We start from the raw sequence: 18,143 nt of genomic DNA, 5'->3' as shown, positions 1-18,143 counted from the left end.
GTTAGTTAGTGTTAAATTGTTAGTTGGTTATTTTCTGTCTAATTTGTCGAGTAATGATTGTGTATATATGGTCACATTGTAATTAATACTCAGAGGATAATACGTCTCTGTTATTCAAATATCTAATTATTTATTTATAAAATTTATTTTTAATAGTAAAAAATATTTATCAAACACTTAAACTTATCGACTATTTACTATCAGGCTAGCTAAATGGCTCTATTAATTTAAAATATTTTACACAATCAATATACCTCAATTATTTACAAAAGATAATTGGTTATTGTGAGTAACTTTTATTTTAAACATTAATCAAAACTAAAATTTCATTTTATTTACATGACATTTTTTATATTTTGATACTAGATCTCACTAATTTAGTATTGTTTTGGTAGGTACCAAATGCAATTGAATCTCTATTAAATCTCATTAATTTAGTCAAGTTTTCATATTTGACTCTAAAAAATGAAATTATGACAACTAAAAATATATGCGTGAAGAAATATATTTATGTTATTTTTAATTAAAAAAAAAAGACATTACAAAGAAAGCAATTGGAATCTTCTTCTATTCACTTTTTCATTCCAAAGGCAAAAGATTTTGGAAAATTAGATAGTGCTTTTACTTTTTTTTTTTTTTTTTTTGTAGTATTGTGATTTGTCGAGTTTACTTGAAAAAATCATTTTTGGAGATGCTATTTCATATTGATATAAAATTAGTTTTTTTTCCTTTTAAATTTACCTGCTTTAGACGTTCACGTTTAAAATATGATTTTGCGAGGATTAAACACTGAAATGTTTTTGCATGAGGTTTGGTACGCCTAGCCAAAATCAATTTTGGACATTGTTAACTAAAGTTATGGACTTGACCGTGTCAAACTTTAAAACAATATTGACTGAAGTTATGATTTTAGCAAAACTTTAAACATATAATTAATGACGTGTCACGATCAATTTTATACAATTTTAACTAAATTATTTATACCCTTAATAAGACTCAACTTATGACATTTTTGACAAAAAATGATGAGCCAAAAATACCAAAAAAAATAATAAAATAATAATTAGCAATAGCAACTATAGCGTTAGACAAGTGCACACCACATCGAGTAGCACCAATGTTACAATGATTAAACACATAACGTCATCCCTTTCTCATATTCATCTTACGTTAGGTGAACAATAATTTTTTTAATAATCAAACAAATGTTTCAATAACCAAAATTAGTTCAAATAAACTCAAATTTGAAATAATATATTATCTCAAAACAACCCTTCTTAAAATAAAAAGAAAAATGCAACCTTTTGATATATTGCTTACGATTAAAATGTAGCCAATTGTACAAAGAATCAAAGCTAAATTTGATTTTTCTTTGCTTTTAATTGTGTTCATATTTTGTCAAATATGGTTCTTATAGTGGCTACTTGTTTTCCATTTTAATTTTAATTTTTTTTAAGTAAATGGTCACTTTTTAATAATTAAATTCTTTTTTTAGAAGATAATGCTATAGCTAGCTGAATTGGTTTGACTCAACAAAGGTGTAAAAAATAAAAACGAAACTATATGCATAGGTGATGTTTTTATTTTTTATTTTTCCTTCTATATTTAATTAATATTCATATTAAAGCTCGATTAAATTTAAATTTTTCATAAAAAGATCCTATATTAAAGATAAATTATTTTTAAATAAAGGAGACTTCATATACAAAACTTGAACCCAAAACTTTTAATTAATATTTTTAATTACAAAATCTCTTCGCGGGAAAATAAATCTATAGTAGAATATCTTTTTACTCACTATTAAAATTGTCATTGTTTCCTACAAGGATAGCACTTCCTTTCTTCCTTTTTTGTTCCATATTTTTTTCCATCTTAAATATATCATAATATGTTAGTGAGATTCCACGTCATATATAAATCATATTATATAATCAAAATGGAATTTGCTCAAATAGCAAATAATAATTAAAAAAAAACGATACGAGTGATATGCAATAGGACATTCTATAGAACGACTGTGAGATAAACATCGTATTAAAATAAATATGACAAGCATTTAACTACATTAAAAATAATTTTATCGGTAATTAATTAATGACAGTAAATTAATTATAATTAAATTTATTTTTTAGAGGAAATTAGTAGTGACATTGTGGTAATTAATTAATGATAATAGATTAATTGTAGTTAAATTTATTTCTTAGAGGCAATTAGTAATGACATCGTGACATTACATTTTAACTCTCTTTATAAATATCGTAAAAGTCTATAGTGTTAAAAGTTATTTTTATAGTTGTGGTCAACAATATCCATTGTATGAAATACTATGAATATTATAAAAATATGATAGTTATTATGATATGTATACACGTTGATGTGACAATTATTATGCTATGTATACACGTTAACATTACTAGATTCATGAACAATATTAGAATTAATCATAAACGCAATCATATATATAAAATTGCTATTCTTTTTGCTTCTCTTTTTTTTTTTTTTTATCTGATATTCAAGTACGATTAAATTTAAATTTATGTTGAAAATTGAAATCCCACATTAGATGTGTATATATATCATAACAAAGACAATTTCATATTCAAGAGAACGAATAGCTAAGAATTTAAATTAAAAATGTAAAAGTACTTACCATTCAATCACAACTCTCGTTAATACTCTTATTGATGTTGGATGGTATTAAAAGAGATTCTAACGTACAACAATCTCTTTGCATTAATGCAGACTTAATTATTCAAAAGTATAACAAATTAAAATAGAAACAAACAGTTTACATATATGAGGCAATACTAATTAATTGAGATTAATTTATTTTTTCAGGTTGTTATACTAAATAAACTTGATCAAGTATTACTTGCCACGAATCTCCCACTATCATAAAAAAAAAATATTATTAGTAGTAATTAATTTTTAATTATTGCTAAGTATGTATTTTTAGCTATAATTAACATTTTTTGTATAATGACATTTAACTTACTTTTATTGTAGTGTCCTTTTTAATTTGTATCTCATTGGAAGATTAAGAGCCAATAATTTATATGAGCCGGACTTATAAGTCCTAGTTTTAAATGGGTTTGAAAAAATTCTATGCCAACCCAACGTCAATAACAAATTGGATTGAGTCGGCCCTCGTAGGCTAAGCTCATTTCGACAGCTCTAATTAATATGAAATGTTTATTTAAGTAAGTAATTAGTGGAGTTAATTAATTTGTAGGGCCTTAACCACACTGAACATTCTAGTGCTGAACAAGCAAGCAAAATGTAGTGGATCATTCATCAGCAAATCAACAAAATTATATAAATAAATACCCTAGAAACTACTCATATTTATTCTACCTATGCACCATTTTGCTATATATTTCAATTTCCCTAAAATAAATATATAATTATTTGCCATGGGTCATGTACATGTTATCAGAATTCTTCATACAACCTTTGGAATTTTTGGTAGGATTTTTATTTCATTCTCCAAGTTTCACGTGTTTAGTCTTGGATTTATTTCTCGTATAGTCACTCCAGCTAATAGTTATTATCTCAAAAAGTAGTATTTTATTTTTGTTTTTTGTTTCAGTTTCTTTCAATAAAGAAAATGACATTTCAAAATAATAATAATTATTAGTTAAATAATCATCTGATTATCTCGTTTATACATATGATAAATCTTTATATCTTCATTTTTTTTAAATAGGAAATGTTTTTGGCATATTACTCTTCTTGGCGCCCATGTAAGTCTTCAACAATTTATTTATTTTTAAATAAATTGTTTTAATAATTGTATGCATGTGCATTTGCTCTTTTCTTTCTTATTATTCTTTCTTTAATTAAAACTAACTTCTAATTAATAAAAACTTGACTTTATAGGATTACATTCAAAAGGATTATTATGAAGAGATCAACAGAGAAGTTTTCAGGGGTGCCATATCTAATGAGTCTCTTCAACTGCTTGTTTTCAGCTTGGTAAGCTTCTCCAAATCACATTCCTAAATTCAAAACAATAAAATAACTGATAGAGACGGAGCTAAAATTTAAAGTCTATAAAATTTGGATTTTAGCCTTCTCAAGTTATAGGTCAGGCTCTAACACAATACCAAAAATAGTAACTTGATTGACGCTAAATAAATTTTTTTTTATAGACAATTACTTGTGACAATTATATTTTTACATTCTTTGTAAATGCCGCTAAAGCCTATAGTGACATTACATCTAATGATAATTAACTAATTATAATAAAGACAGTAATACTCTTTATTTATTAATGTCATATTTCTTTTCGCTAGAAGTTCTTGTTCTAGTGTCACTTTTGTAGATTTTTAAAAGGCTTAAGTCATCAGAGGCCCCTTAAAGTTGTCCGCATAATTCACTTAAACACTTCAACTAATACTAGTACCAATTGAACACTTTTACCTATATAATAATCGTTTCTATTAGACATTTTTTGATAATGAACAAAAAATGTGAAGAGTGTGTGATACACTTGCGGTGATGTGACAACATGACTAATTAAAAAATAACATTTGGCATTGGACCCGAAAATTATAAAAAAAACACACATTTAATATCTAATTTTTAAAAAAGAAAAAGAAAAATGAAAATGTCAACCTATTCTAACCCACCTTACCCCACCCCACCCCAACCCCCTTTCATCTTCATCTTCTTCCCCAAAACACATTCTTTCTCAAATTACAAAATCTTATTCTTTTCAAATAACTTCATTTTTTCATACTAAGAGTGAAGAAGAAAGAAAATTTTGTTGGCGGTTATTCAACTCTACATCGATGACAAAATGAAATTGATAGCTACAAATTATTTCTTTCAAATTTTTTATATCATTTTTGATAAATTTAATGACCACATATGAATTTGAGTAAAAATCTTTGTTCGAAAATTGTGATAAATAAATATCGGCTAACTATTTTTATACGTAAAAATCATCTATCTTTTTTCATCTTCTTCATACTTATTTCTTGTTTTTATGAGATTTGAAATAAATCATAAGAAGAATTTCTTTCAAATTTGAATCTTTATATTTGATTTTCATTTATCTTCATATTTGGAAGATATAAATTTTTTGTATATAAAAAAAGAAAAAAAACAGTGTTGGAGATAAAATGAAGAAAATTTTGTAAACTAAATTATGAAGAAGATGAGTGGGGTTTTTTTTTTTTTTGAAAAAAAAGTAAATAAAGAAGAAAATAACTTTTAAGTTATTTATAATGCCAAGTGTCAATAAAAAAAGAAAAAATGTAAAAATAAAATAAAAAAGACACTATTTTAAGTCTTTTCACGCGCTTCAGGAAAGTGCAATACACATTTTTTGCCATATCAACATTTTGTGTCTGATAGGTACATGTTTTGAAAAATTTAGGTGTTCAATAGGTACAAGTCTCAGTTGAGGTGTCTAAGTGAATTATGCAGACAACTTTGAGGGGCGATATATGACTCAAGCCTTTTTAAAAATAATTTTTTTTGTAGATGACATATCAACTTGTTACCATCCTTTCTCGGGTTATAATGATACCTATTATAATCTATCAGTAGGTAAATTAACCTGTAACCTAGAATAACAAATAACTGATGACTTACCTGCTGTTGAGTTATAGAAGGTCTCATTATGACTTGGAATCGTATCGTGACAAGTTCAATAATTTTCATCTTTAGTCAATTTTTTTCTTCTTGATGAATAAAAATATTGAGTTTAACTATAGTTTTTGATGAATTAAACAGGTATGGTCTACCTTTTGTGTCACCAAACAACACATTATTAACAGTGTTGGCTTCCATAGGTGGTGCCTTGGAGGCAATTTATGTGTTGATTTTCCTCATATTTGCACCAAAAAAAGAGAAGTTTAAGATCTCTGGAATTCTCTTTTTGATCATTTCAATCTTCTCAATTGTGGCTTTAGTCTCTGTGTTAACACTTCATGACAATAAAAGGAAGCTTCTTTGTGGCTTAGCTTTTGCCATCACTTGTATAATGATGTTTGGTGCTCCTCTTACAATAATGGTAACTCTCTTTTCAATTTTATATATTAACTCATGGAATCACTAATCTTATAAGCCAATCAAACTGACTTTTAAATATTTACATTTATTTTACTAATAATTTTAAGGATATTTTAGTTATTTTAATAAAAACAAACTTTTATCAGAACTTTTTTCAAATACATTAACTTCGACATATTTTATCCAAATACATAAGTCACTTGAGAATATTTGTCTAACACTTCTACATATTAACTATTTACAATCAGCTAATCTAAATAGACGAATATTTTACACAATCACTATAGCGCAATTAATTACAAAAGATTTGTTATTATATGGTTAATAATTATTATAGAAAGCTCATTTATAATTTATATATAACTTTTTATTTTATATGGCTCTTCTTTTTTTTTTCTTTTTTTTTTTTTTGTATACAGAGGCAGGTGATAAAATCTAAAAGTGTAGAGTACATGCCCTTCTTCTTGTCACTATCTATTTTCAACTCTAGTACTTCATGGGCAATTTATGGCTTGCTTGGGAAAGACCTTTTCATTATTGTGAGTAACTTTTATTTTTAACATTAATCATAATATTTCAAAATTTACATGACACTTATTTAAGAAATATGTCGATAATTACTAAATTTATGATACTTTATTAAGTTACGAGACTAAATTTCACAAACTTAATATTGTTTGGGTAGGTACCAAATTCAATCGGATCTCTATTAGCATGTGTGCAATTGATTTTGTATGCAATTTATCGCGATAGCGAGAAGAAATTAGACGTTGAAATGGAGGGCTCAATCGAAAAAGGGCTTGAAAAAACCCAAATTGAGATGCAAAAAAATATGGAAACTTATGCATTATAGTGTATAAAAAGGGTGAAGGATATTCGAATTTGATTTGATCTGTATCAAAAGAAATGAAGGAAGATTTCGAAATATTATTTAACGATTTAAATATATTTCCCACTAGTAAAAAAATGTGTATGTAGTTATTTTCAGCGATTAGATTAATTGATGCAGTTATTTTGCTAGGTGTTTGTTGTAATTGCAATTATGAAATATTTGAGCCAATTAATGATGTATAAATAATAGGAATATCCCTTAATCACTCATAGATCATCCAATCAATTTTTGCAATTTCAGATTACTTTCTCTTTTTATCAATAATTTCAACCATATCAAGCACATATTTTTAGTCCTCATGATCGAGAAGACGAAATAATATTGTTATTATCATGGTATATAGAGCATAATTCTCTAGCTTGTCAAAATTTTGGTGTCATGGTAGCAAATGGCCCTGGTTGATGTAAAGTTTGAAGCAATATAGAGTATATGGGCCAAATTGATGTATAAAATAGTCAATTAATAATTTAAAATAAATGCTATAATCACATGTTCATTTAATTTTAATTTGTAGCAAACAAAATTGCCTCTCTCCCTTGAATCTTTGTCACTACTCTTCCTCGTCTCTCTCTCTTTATACAAACACAAATATATATATTGTGTTTGTATTTGTGTGAAACGAGAGAGAACTAACTGTATATACAAGTACAAATACATATCTCATCGTCCTATATACTTAGGGGTTGTTTGGAAGAGTGTATTCACAAAAATAATGCAAGCATTAGTTATATGCATTAGTAATTCCTTGTTTGGTATTTTTTCATGTTGTGTAAAACTAATGCCTGCATTAGTTATACACTCAATTGTGTATTGAGGAGTGTATTACTAATATCATGGATTTCTAGGTATTAGTAATGCAAAGGATTTAATACATGAATTGATATGGTTAAAGACCCAATTACCCTTGAAAAGTATTTTTACATATTTTTCACCATAATTATGAAAGATACTTATGTAAATAAATATTTTTATACAATGCATACTAATTTTAATACATCAAATCAAACAGTGCGTAAGAGGTAATATATGCATAACTAATACAAGTATAACTAATACATGCATTACTAATGCTTGCATTGCTAATACACTCTATTGAGTATTATTTTTATACACTCTACCAAACAACCCTTGCAAATAAAAATTTTCCGCTGCCTAATTCTCTTTTGCCTTTCTCTCTTTCTCGCTTTATACAAACACAAATTATACAAAGTACAATGTATAATCTGTATTTGTATAAAGCGAGATGAAAAATTGATATACAAATACAATTGTACAAATGCAATTTTCATAAATACATACACCCAATGAAATTAATTCAAATCAGATGCCTACGATTTTATACAATCATATGCTACCTTCATTTTTATACTAATACTTCTTTGATATAAAGCATAAATAAAAAACTCGATAACTATAAAACGCTAATATAATTTTTATGTTTACTAAACCTTTACTTCTCCAAAGCTAGATAGGTCCTTGTCAAAACATGAAATTACTGCCTTCAAATTCCAACAGATCGAACTGTCAAAATTAATGACTAACTGATCAAATACCATCACACAAGATGGGGTGGGGGACCTCATACATGTCATGTCTGGTTATTCATCTCATTGCCATAATTTTTGTTTTATCAATTAACTGAAGAACCAAACAATCGAGTTATTAAAATTAGTCTTACTCACTTATCAACGTCAATATAAATGATCAAAAAATTTAAGAATATGTTTAGTAGAAAAAAAATATTTTTCACAAAAAATTAACGAGAATCTATACTCCCCAATCTATCTCGCCTTCATAGTTTCGATTTAATATAATATAATATAAATCGTCTCGATTGTCTGCCACCAAAATGACCGTTAATTCTCACTTTCATATTAAACCTATGTATGATAATTCTTCAAAAAATATTTCCAACCTGGCAGCTTGTCGTGTTTGGGGAAAAATAGATATATATGATAATTAATTATAATTCTATATATATATATATATATATATATATATATATATATATATATATATATATATATATATATATATATTATGATTTTTGTGTAATAGGGTGAAAATTGGTGGGTTTTTTTTTTTTTTTAGAAAATACACTTATGAGAAGAAGCTATATTATTGGGTGGCCTTATTGAAACAAATATTCAAATATATATATATATATATATATATATATATATATATATATATATATATATATATATATATATATATATATATATATAAATATTTGTTTCAATAAGGCCACCCAATAATATAGCTTCTTCTCATAAGTGTATTTTCTAAAAAAAAAAAAACCCCACCAATTTTCACCCTATTACACAAAAATCATAAATCTAATTTTTTAAATGGAATGGTAAATTTATTTAATTAAGTATATATAAATTTAATTAAAGAGATCTGAAATGACATAAATTTATTATCTTTCGAACTCATATGTAAAATAAATATCATTATTTGCTAGTTTTAAATTTAAAAAGAAAAGTTTTTTAATCTGTCAGTAGTTTGATTTTTCTGTCCATAGTGATTTTTGTGTTAATAGTGAAAATTCTGTTTACAAAAATCCATAATAATTATATTATTTTTATCCTAGGAGCACATGGTACAATAATTGTGAAATGACACCTTAACTAATTATTCTTGGATAGTTCATTTGCTTACGTAATTAAAAACGTATATACGGCCAAATCTCTCTATTAAATCGGAATCAAATACTTTTATTAAGTAATTTTTTTAAAAAAAAAATTCTATAGCAATATATGATCAGTCGGATTAAATTTGAATTTAGATTGAGTATTATTGAGACTAAAATTAATCCAAATATCGAAGAAAAATTCTACATTAAAAATAAATAAATCGTTCTTAATAGAGCGATTTTAGCCATATTGGCTCAAAAGTAATCAATTAAATTCATTCAATCTGAAATTACATTTGCGCATAGGTAAAATTCTTTTAAATAATGTTTGTTTATTGACCGTTATAGGCCAAATACATAAGCAGATCGCTAAATATGTTGGGTTTTTTCCCTTAGATACCTCAACTGCGTCATTTTCCTATTGAATCATCGAACCCCCATAGTGTTCCGTTTAAACAAACACCGTTGTCTGATGTGGAAACCAGATTTGTGAGGGGTATTGATAGAGGATACATATGTTGTTCCACAACTCATTAGTCCAATCGATAGTGAAAATATTAGAGAATAATTGTGTTTTACTTAAGTCATTTGAACACATTAGAAAACAAATGAGACTAATACGGTTTGTCTTCATTCATTTAATCAAAATTATTACAATTCAAACACAATTGAAGGTATTTACAATAGAAAAGCCGATCAAAATCAACCAACAGTGTTTTAAAGGAACAAATTATGTGTGGTTCAATGATCAATAGAAAAATGACGTAGTTGATGTACCTGGGGAAAAAAAACCAACAAGTTTAGCGATCTGTTTATGTATTTGACCATTGTTAAATTACATTTCTCTTTCATATTCTTACCATGTATTTGGTCTGTTTTTAAATTTTAATAATTTAAATTCATATAGCGAAAAATTTATTGAAAAATAAAAAATTATTCGTAATGATAAATTTCTTTTGTATTTCACAACTTGAATCTTTTTTTAAAAAAATTTATGATTATTATATCATTTTACTCTAACCTCGATGATAATCACGATTCCATGTGTATGTGTTTAATATAGACGAGAGAAAAAAAAAGAAGAAGCTAAAAAGAGTTTAAACGAAAATGAAAGAAACCAAAATCCATAGACGAGATCAATTAGACTTAAAACTTTTCTATCTTCTTTTTTTCCATCTATCCTTTAGTCTGTCTACTGTCACTCGATTCAGATTAGGTTGAAGAGACATTACAAAAAGAGATATCCTTAGTCTGTCTAGTGTTATTGAGTTTACCGGCTTTAAAAAAGTACTTTTAAAAAGTGCTGAAATTTATTTTTAAAATAAGTAGTTATGCGTTTGGATAAAAGTGCTGAAGTTGTTATGTCAAACGTGAAAAGGGAAAAATGGAAGAAAGAAATGTTAGAGTTATATGGGTAATTTGGAGATTGTATAAAAATATTAAGCACAAAAAGATAAAAATGTGGTAAAATAACTTATAAGCTAAAAAAAGAAACACCCCTACCCCAGCTTTTAACTTTTGGCTTAAAATAAGTTTTTTTTTTTAACTTAAAATAAGCTGTTTTGAATATTGTCAAACAGCTAAATAAGTCAAAAACCAGCTTTTAAGTCAGTTTGACCAGATTTTAAGCTGCGCCAAACAGGCTCTTAGTCTCGATTTAAGGAAAAAAAAAGGATAAGGACCCCATCTCATGCTATCTAGGTACTACTACCAATACAACACGTATAATGACATGCTACAAAATAAATACGAAAGCAAAAAGATTGTTTCTTTTTGCCAACCTGCTTGTTTTTGGCTCTATTTATACATAATAATAATAATAATAAAAACATATTATATCTCTTCCCTATAATCCTTTTAACATTTTTTTTCTACATATACAGCACCGTTTCCCTTCTCAACACAACATCTTTCTTGAATACAAAACTAAAAAAAAAAACTTCTAGCTATGGCAATCATCAAAATTCTCCACACTTTGTTTGGGATTTTTGGTATGACTTCTCATTTCTATTTTTTTCACTTTACTTTTCTTGGATTTTTTTTCATGACTTGTGTTCTTATTTGGTTCTTGGAATAGGTAATATTACTGGCTTGTTTCTCTTCTTAGCTCCAATGTAAGCCTCCTTGTAATTTTCTAACTTTACTTTCGTAGACAGAGTTACCTGATTTTGTCCTGCTAGTTATTACAGAGCTCTAATGAAATAGTCGAGATATACAAGCCAACAATTTATTTATTTTTATGAACTTTCTTTTCGTTGTTGATTGTATAGGATAACATTCAAGAGGGTTATTATGAATAAATCAACAGAGCAATTCTCAGGCATACCATATGTAATGACACTTCTCAATTGCTTGCTCTCTACTTGGTAAGATTAATAATTTCTTTAATTAAGCTAACAAATATATATATATGTTCTTTTCTTTTAAGAAAATTTGACTTATTTTGACCTTGTAGTCAAATCTTTTAATGTACTCCCCCTTTTATTGAAAAAAAACAAAACAAAAACAAATTTCCCCTGTTGAATAGTCAAAAAAGCAGAATTCTATACAAGGTGTGAGTATTAAATTTGTAAAGATCTTAGGTTTAAAAAGCTCATTACAACTTTTAAGTGACCTTCATCCATACTCTTTTTGAAAAAGAAAAAAAAACTTTTTAAGTTAATGAGTTTTGAATTGGCAACTTCTATATGATTTTAATTATTTTTTTTTTTAGATAAATACAGTATTTGAATCAAAGTTATTGAGTTCGTCTGAGTTTCATGTCTAGCTTTAAATTGACTTTGGTTAAGAAGATAAATAAAATGTATTTCACCTTTTAAGTGTTAAAGTGCATATTCCAAAGATATGTATGGAAAAGTTAAAATTAAAGAATTGTTTTTTTTAAAAAAAAAAGATTGAAAAGGATAGTAAGACAAATCAATGTGTTTTGATAAAAAAAGTTGATGGATTTTTGTATAATAGGTATGGTCTTCCATTTGTGTCACCAAACAACATGTTGGTATCAATTATCAATGGGACAGGTGCTGGACTTGAGGCATTCTATGTGTTAGTTTTCCTCATATTTGCACCAAAGAAGGAAAAAGCAAAAATCTCTGGGATTCTATTTGTTGTTCTTTCCATCTTCTCAACTGTTGCATTGGTCTCAATGTTAGCTCTTCATGACAATAAAAGAAAGGTCTTTAGTGGCTTTGCTGCTGCTATTTTCTCCATCATTATGTATGGTTCCCCTTTGTCAATTATGGTATGTATCTTACCCCTCTTCATACGGAGCGCTTTATTCCTTTAATAAGTCGGACTAGTAGGTTTCAGATATCAAATGACTAATCTGTGTAGATAGAACAAGGTAAGAGATGTAGTCGGATGGATATGATTTCGTTATCCTTAAACTAAATGTAAGAGGTTTAGTAGGACAAATAAATTTCCATTGAGTTTTAAATTTTACTAGTGAAAATTTCAAGACAATGTTTAAAAGTTTCACTTGGGAATTTAAATGTGACTATTGGTAAATTATTGCCCTAAATTTTGTTTTTTTTTGTTGCTTTTAACCTAGATATTGAGTTCGTGAATAACCTCTTTGATATGGACCGGTTTATTCTTTTGATTGGACTCAGTACAAATAAGATTAGTCGACCCAAGTAGATTTCAGATATCAAATGATCCTACGGAGAAAATAAATAACAATACTTTATATCTTGAATAACTTTGCTTTTTTAATTGAATAGACTACTCATTATTGTCCTAAACTTTTGTTGACAATGCTTATCTTTTTGTTTGGTTAAAAAACTTGTCACTTCCTATTTTGGCAGAGGCTAGTGATCAAGACTAAAAGTGTAGAGTACATGCCTTTCTTCTTGTCCTTGTTTGTCTTTCTATGTGGTACCTCATGGTTTGTCTATGGATTGCTTGGAAAAGACCCTTTCATTGCAGTAAGTACACTATAATCTTTCACTTGTTTTCAACTTTTATCATATAGTCATGAGGGGTAAAATTGACTTTTTTTAAAAAAAACTCGTATCCGGTGTGTACACTCGATACCTATGTTGTGTATATGTATAATAACAGATACAGGCTCAGGTTCAGGATTTAAGTTCTATGAATTAAGAGATTTTAGTATTCAGCTTATACTGTATATATTAGATTTAGATAAACTAAATTCGATGACGTTTGTAATTTTATGCATTTTTACAGGTACCAAATGGAGTTGGAAGTTTGTTAGGAACAGCACAATTGATATTATATGCCATTTATAGGGGGGAAAAAGGACAAAGCAAAAAAGGTGAGGAAGATGGAAGAGTAGAGATGGAATTAGAGAAGCCATCTAACACCCAAAATGGTGATGCAAAAGCATGATGAATTTAATTAGAATATTCAAATAAAAAAAAAAATGTAACCAAACTTTGTGTTAATTTTTTTTTCCTAATTGGAAGGAGTATTCCTCATCAAATCTAAGTGTATTTGTAATAACCTAGACATTATTAGTATTCTCCTTATTATTGTGAAAGTTATTTAAGAAATCAAAAGTGTTTTTCAAAGAATTTGAGATTTATTATCAGAATATTAAAAGTTGAAACATAAATATTAATATCATTAAGATAAAGTGGGAATTTTAGTTGATCATTTTGTAACGGTTATTTGTTTAAATATTGTTTTATTTGTTATAACGAAATGTGTTAACATATTGTCTGTTTGAATATTTTTTAACTGCTATATATAGTTAACGTATAATAAAAATAACATGAAAATCAGTTTATAAAAGAGGATGTGATAGTTATATGATTTAAAATGTTCAATGTTATTTCAAATGGCAACCGATACCAACTTTTAAAGTAAAATAAAAATAAAAAGAAAATAAGAATGATAAATAAATAAAAAGAATAGTAGTCACCGTTTTATAAACTAATTGTCTTTGTACGTCTACTTCTGATATTGTTGTGTATATCTTCAAACAATTGTTGGTTCCCACACAAAAAATAAAATAAAAATCCAAAACAAGTTCAAAGTAAGAAGTATAAAAAATTATAATTAAATTTAACGTAAATTATCAATCTATAATAAAATTATTGATAATTTCAAAAATATAAATATATTTAATTAATTAAATTTAGATATTGAACAATATTTTACGTATATTATTTTGATAAAGAGTGTTCGTTTGACCATCCTGATTCGTAGCTCCGCTCCTTCAAGTTGACATATTCTTGGAACTTTAAACAAACTTTTTTTTTTTTGAATTTGTGGAAACTAAGGGCCCGTTTGGATGGGCTTAATAAAAGCAGCTTTAAAAAAGTACTTTTGAAAGTGCTGAAACTTATTTTTAAAATAAGCAGTTATGCGTTTGGATAAAAGTGCTGAAGTTGTTATGCCAAATGTGAAAAGGCAAAAATAGAAGAAAGAGATGTTAGGGTTATATGGGTAATTTGGAGATTGTATAAAAATATTAAGGGAAAAAACATAAAAATGTGGTCAACTTAAAACAGCTTATAAGCTAAAAAAAAAGCACCCTACCCCAACTTTTAACTTTTGGCTTAAAATAAGTTTTTTTTAACTTAAAATAAGCTATTTTGAGTATTGTCAAATAATTAAATAAGTCAAAAATCTGAGCCAAACAGGCTCTAAATGGTGAAAGAGCTCACATGATTTAGTGACGAGTGCAACATTGTTTGATTACAACTTTTCAGACCAAACAAGAAATGCGGTGATTATCTGACGCACTATAACTGATATATTCAAAAATATATTGAACCATACCACACCTCTTGGAATCTGAGCTTTACTACAAAATCATTTTTATTTTTAAAAAATATTATTATTATTATTCCGCTTCAATTTATTTGTTCTGTTTCTTTTTAGTTAGCTATAAGAGATATTCTGTAGAATTAGTTGAGGTGCAGAAAGCAAAAATATCCTGTGTATTAATATTATGTATATCAGAAATACATTATGCTATCATTATGCATATTCATTATCATATTAAATTATTAATCAATGCAACTGTATCAGAGATTTTTAAGGAAAAAGTCTCCTCAACGTCATATTTTGATTAATTTGATAAATAAAATAGGGAGCTTACATTATTAAAAAAATATTTACTATTTATAATAATAATATTTTTTTACTTGATCACTTTTTAATATATTTATAATACAGTATTAATGAAAATTACAAAGCATAACTTGTTATTCACATATAATATAAATTTTATTGATGATTAATATATTTATCACGCATTTTGATAAAATACACTTATAATGTAATATATCAATTTCTTACAAAAACAAGCATATTTATAATATATTTTTAAAAATAATTGTAATACATATTTATTGCATACATAATTCACTTTTAGTACATATTGCAGATTTAATATAGTGTTGCTATAAGTGGCAAATAAATAAAAAAAATCGCTAAAATCAGTAATTATTTATTAAAATGTATCAATCCAAGTGATTTTTCTAAAAAAAATAGTCATAATACATAAATATGTTTTTTAACTTGGGCTCAACTCATATTGATGTCTTTTCAATTTTGGGTGTGTACAAATAGATGCGTAAACTTCTATAGAATTGAACAAATAGACACGCTCATCCTACGTGACATTCTACATGACAATATGAGTCCTACGTGGTGTCCTATATGCATTACGCCACGTAAAACTCATGAGTCTACTTGTTGAACCTTATACAAGTTTAAGTGTTCACTTGAGCAAATCCAAAATTGAAGAACATAAATAAAAAATAAACTCAAGTTAAAGGACATATATATATATATATATATATTATTTTAATAAAATATTTGATTTAAAACATCTCAATCTAATCTAGAAATCCTATGTGCATGTCAATCAATATTCTTTAATTAACTTTATATTTATTGAAACATATATGATTAAATTATCGTGTATAATTTATTGGATAATATATTTGAATTTATGTAACGACCTGTTTAGTTGTTTTGAGCAGCAGATTTTATTTTTGGAAAATTGGTTGAGACGACGGACCCCACGACGAACCGTCATGGGCACGACGGACCGTCGCAGGGTCTCGTTTCAAAACACTTAGAAAATCTGAAATTGGGTACTGAAAATCGACTCTCTGAACTTCGTAACGGAATGGCAGGACGGACCGTCACAGGTGTGACGGACCGTCACAGACCCTTCAGAGAAATTGAGTCTCTGAAGTCTGTGACGGAGCAGCAGGACGGACCGTCGCAGGCGCGACGGACCGTCACAGACTACGTAATTCCAGTCTGGGTCGGATTTCTTGATACGTTTTAAGGGGCGTTTTTTACTATTCCTGCTTTAATTATAAAGTTAGTGGATTAATGTTAATAAGTCTAATTACTTGGGGGTTAAAAGAGGTAACCTTAAGTTAATTAGTGGGTTATTATTGCCATCTTTTATTCTTAATTATATACTAATTAGGGTAAAAGAAAGAGGGTTTGAATAAAGAAAATAGAAAGAACAAAGAGAAGGAAAGAGAAACGATAGAGAGAGGATCGAACGAGAGGAAAAACACAAAGCTTGGGAAATTGCTTGCTTGATCACTAATCTTCGGTGGAGGTAGGTTATGGTTTCTCTTACGATATTCGTAGTAAACTCTTAATAGCGAATGATATGTATTGATAATATTGTAAACCCTGCTATGTGCTTAATTATATGCTTGCATGAATGTAATTATATAATTGTGATTATATAAACATGATGAAGTTATTGAATCCCAAATCTTGATAAAAAACCTAATCTCTTGTTAATGATGATGCCTTGGTAAGGGAGAAGGCTTGATGAACTAAAGTAATGAGATTGATGATGCCTTGGTAAGGGAGAAGGCTTGATGAATTGATAGAATGAGATTAGGGGATCGGGTGTCACGAATCGACACGTAGATTTAGGGGATCGGGTGTCACGAATCGACACGTAGATTTAGGGGATCAGGTGTCATGAACCGACACGTAGATTTAGGGGATCGGGTGTCACGAACCGACACGTAGATTTAGGGGATCAGAGTGTCACGTACCGACACAAGAGGATTAATGAATATGAGGGAGCGGAGTGTCACGTACCGACACAAGAGAAATAAAGATAATGAATCTTGAAAGATGTTAATATACTCAATCTAATGAACATAATTCCCAAATGAGTATGGTATTGAGGCTTGAGTCCTCATGTGTGAACTTGACGGTAATTTTTAATGATATAGTACTTGTTGTTGCTATATGTTGAGTATCATAGTTGATTTCATGATATTACTTGGTATATACTGTTTTTTATTTTGAGTTGGCCGATGATATCTACTCAGTACCCGTGTTTTGTACTGACCCCTACTTTTATGTTTTCTTCTTTGTTATTTGTGGAGTGCAGCAAACGTGCCGCCGTCTTCAACTCAACAGTAATTCTAGCCAGTCTTCGTCACACCGGATCTTCAGGGTGAGCTAATGCTTCTAGCTTGGACTGGATCTTCCTCTTCATGTCTTGATGCCTTGAAGTTCCGGCATAGACTAGCTTTTATGTATTTTTAGCTTCTTAGAATACTCTTAGTTTAGTAATTTGATCATAGATGTTCTTGTGGTGATGACTTCCAGATTTTGGGGATAATG

The 18,143-nt window shown here is 27.7% G+C and overlaps 2 protein-coding genes across 2 annotated transcripts; both read left to right on the top strand.

Moving 5' to 3' along the window:
* The first annotated feature begins 3,223 nt into the window (after positions 1-3,223).
* Positions 3,224-7,122, top strand: LOC101259534 (bidirectional sugar transporter SWEET1-like). The gene is made up of 6 exons (XM_004237676.5): positions 3,224-3,465; positions 3,707-3,743; positions 3,880-3,975; positions 5,743-6,022; positions 6,441-6,560; positions 6,707-7,122. The coding sequence occupies exons 1-6, from the start codon at positions 3,414-3,416 to the stop codon at positions 6,872-6,874; spliced, it is 753 nt and encodes a 250-aa protein (XP_004237724.1). The 5' UTR covers positions 3,224-3,413; the 3' UTR covers positions 6,875-7,122.
* A 4,212-nt stretch (positions 7,123-11,334) lies between these two features.
* LOC101259239 (bidirectional sugar transporter SWEET1-like) lies at positions 11,335-14,086 on the top strand. The gene is made up of 6 exons (XM_004237675.5): positions 11,335-11,542; positions 11,629-11,665; positions 11,822-11,917; positions 12,513-12,792; positions 13,358-13,477; positions 13,740-14,086. The coding sequence occupies exons 1-6, from the start codon at positions 11,500-11,502 to the stop codon at positions 13,899-13,901; spliced, it is 738 nt and encodes a 245-aa protein (XP_004237723.1). The 5' UTR covers positions 11,335-11,499; the 3' UTR covers positions 13,902-14,086.
* Positions 14,087-18,143: the final 4,057 nt, after the last annotated feature.

Source organism: Solanum lycopersicum, chromosome 4 (genome assembly GCF_036512215.1).
Source record: "Solanum lycopersicum chromosome 4, SLM_r2.1".
Taxonomy (NCBI): Eukaryota; Viridiplantae; Streptophyta; class Magnoliopsida; order Solanales; family Solanaceae; genus Solanum; species Solanum lycopersicum.
This window is presented reverse-complemented; position numbering and strand designations above follow the sequence as displayed.

Bases quoted from the DNA above. Each gene is read 5' to 3' on its own strand.
- LOC101259239 (XM_004237675.5), top strand. From the start codon at position 11,500: ATGGCAATCATCAAAATTCTCCACACTTTGTTTGGGATTTTTG. The intron at 11,543-11,628 runs GTATGACTTCTC...TTCTTGGAATAG, and splicing joins CACTTTGTTTGGGATTTTTG to GTAATATTACTGGCTTGTTT. The intron at 11,666-11,821 runs GTAAGCCTCCTT...TTGATTGTATAG, and splicing joins TTTCTCTTCTTAGCTCCAAT to GATAACATTCAAGAGGGTTA.
- LOC101259534 (XM_004237676.5), top strand. From the start codon at position 3,414: ATGGGTCATGTACATGTTATCAGAATTCTTCATACAACCTTTGGAATT. The intron at 6,023-6,440 runs GTAACTCTCTTT...TTTTGTATACAG, and splicing joins GTGCTCCTCTTACAATAATG to AGGCAGGTGATAAAATCTAA. The intron at 6,561-6,706 runs GTGAGTAACTTT...TTGTTTGGGTAG, and splicing joins GGAAAGACCTTTTCATTATT to GTACCAAATTCAATCGGATC.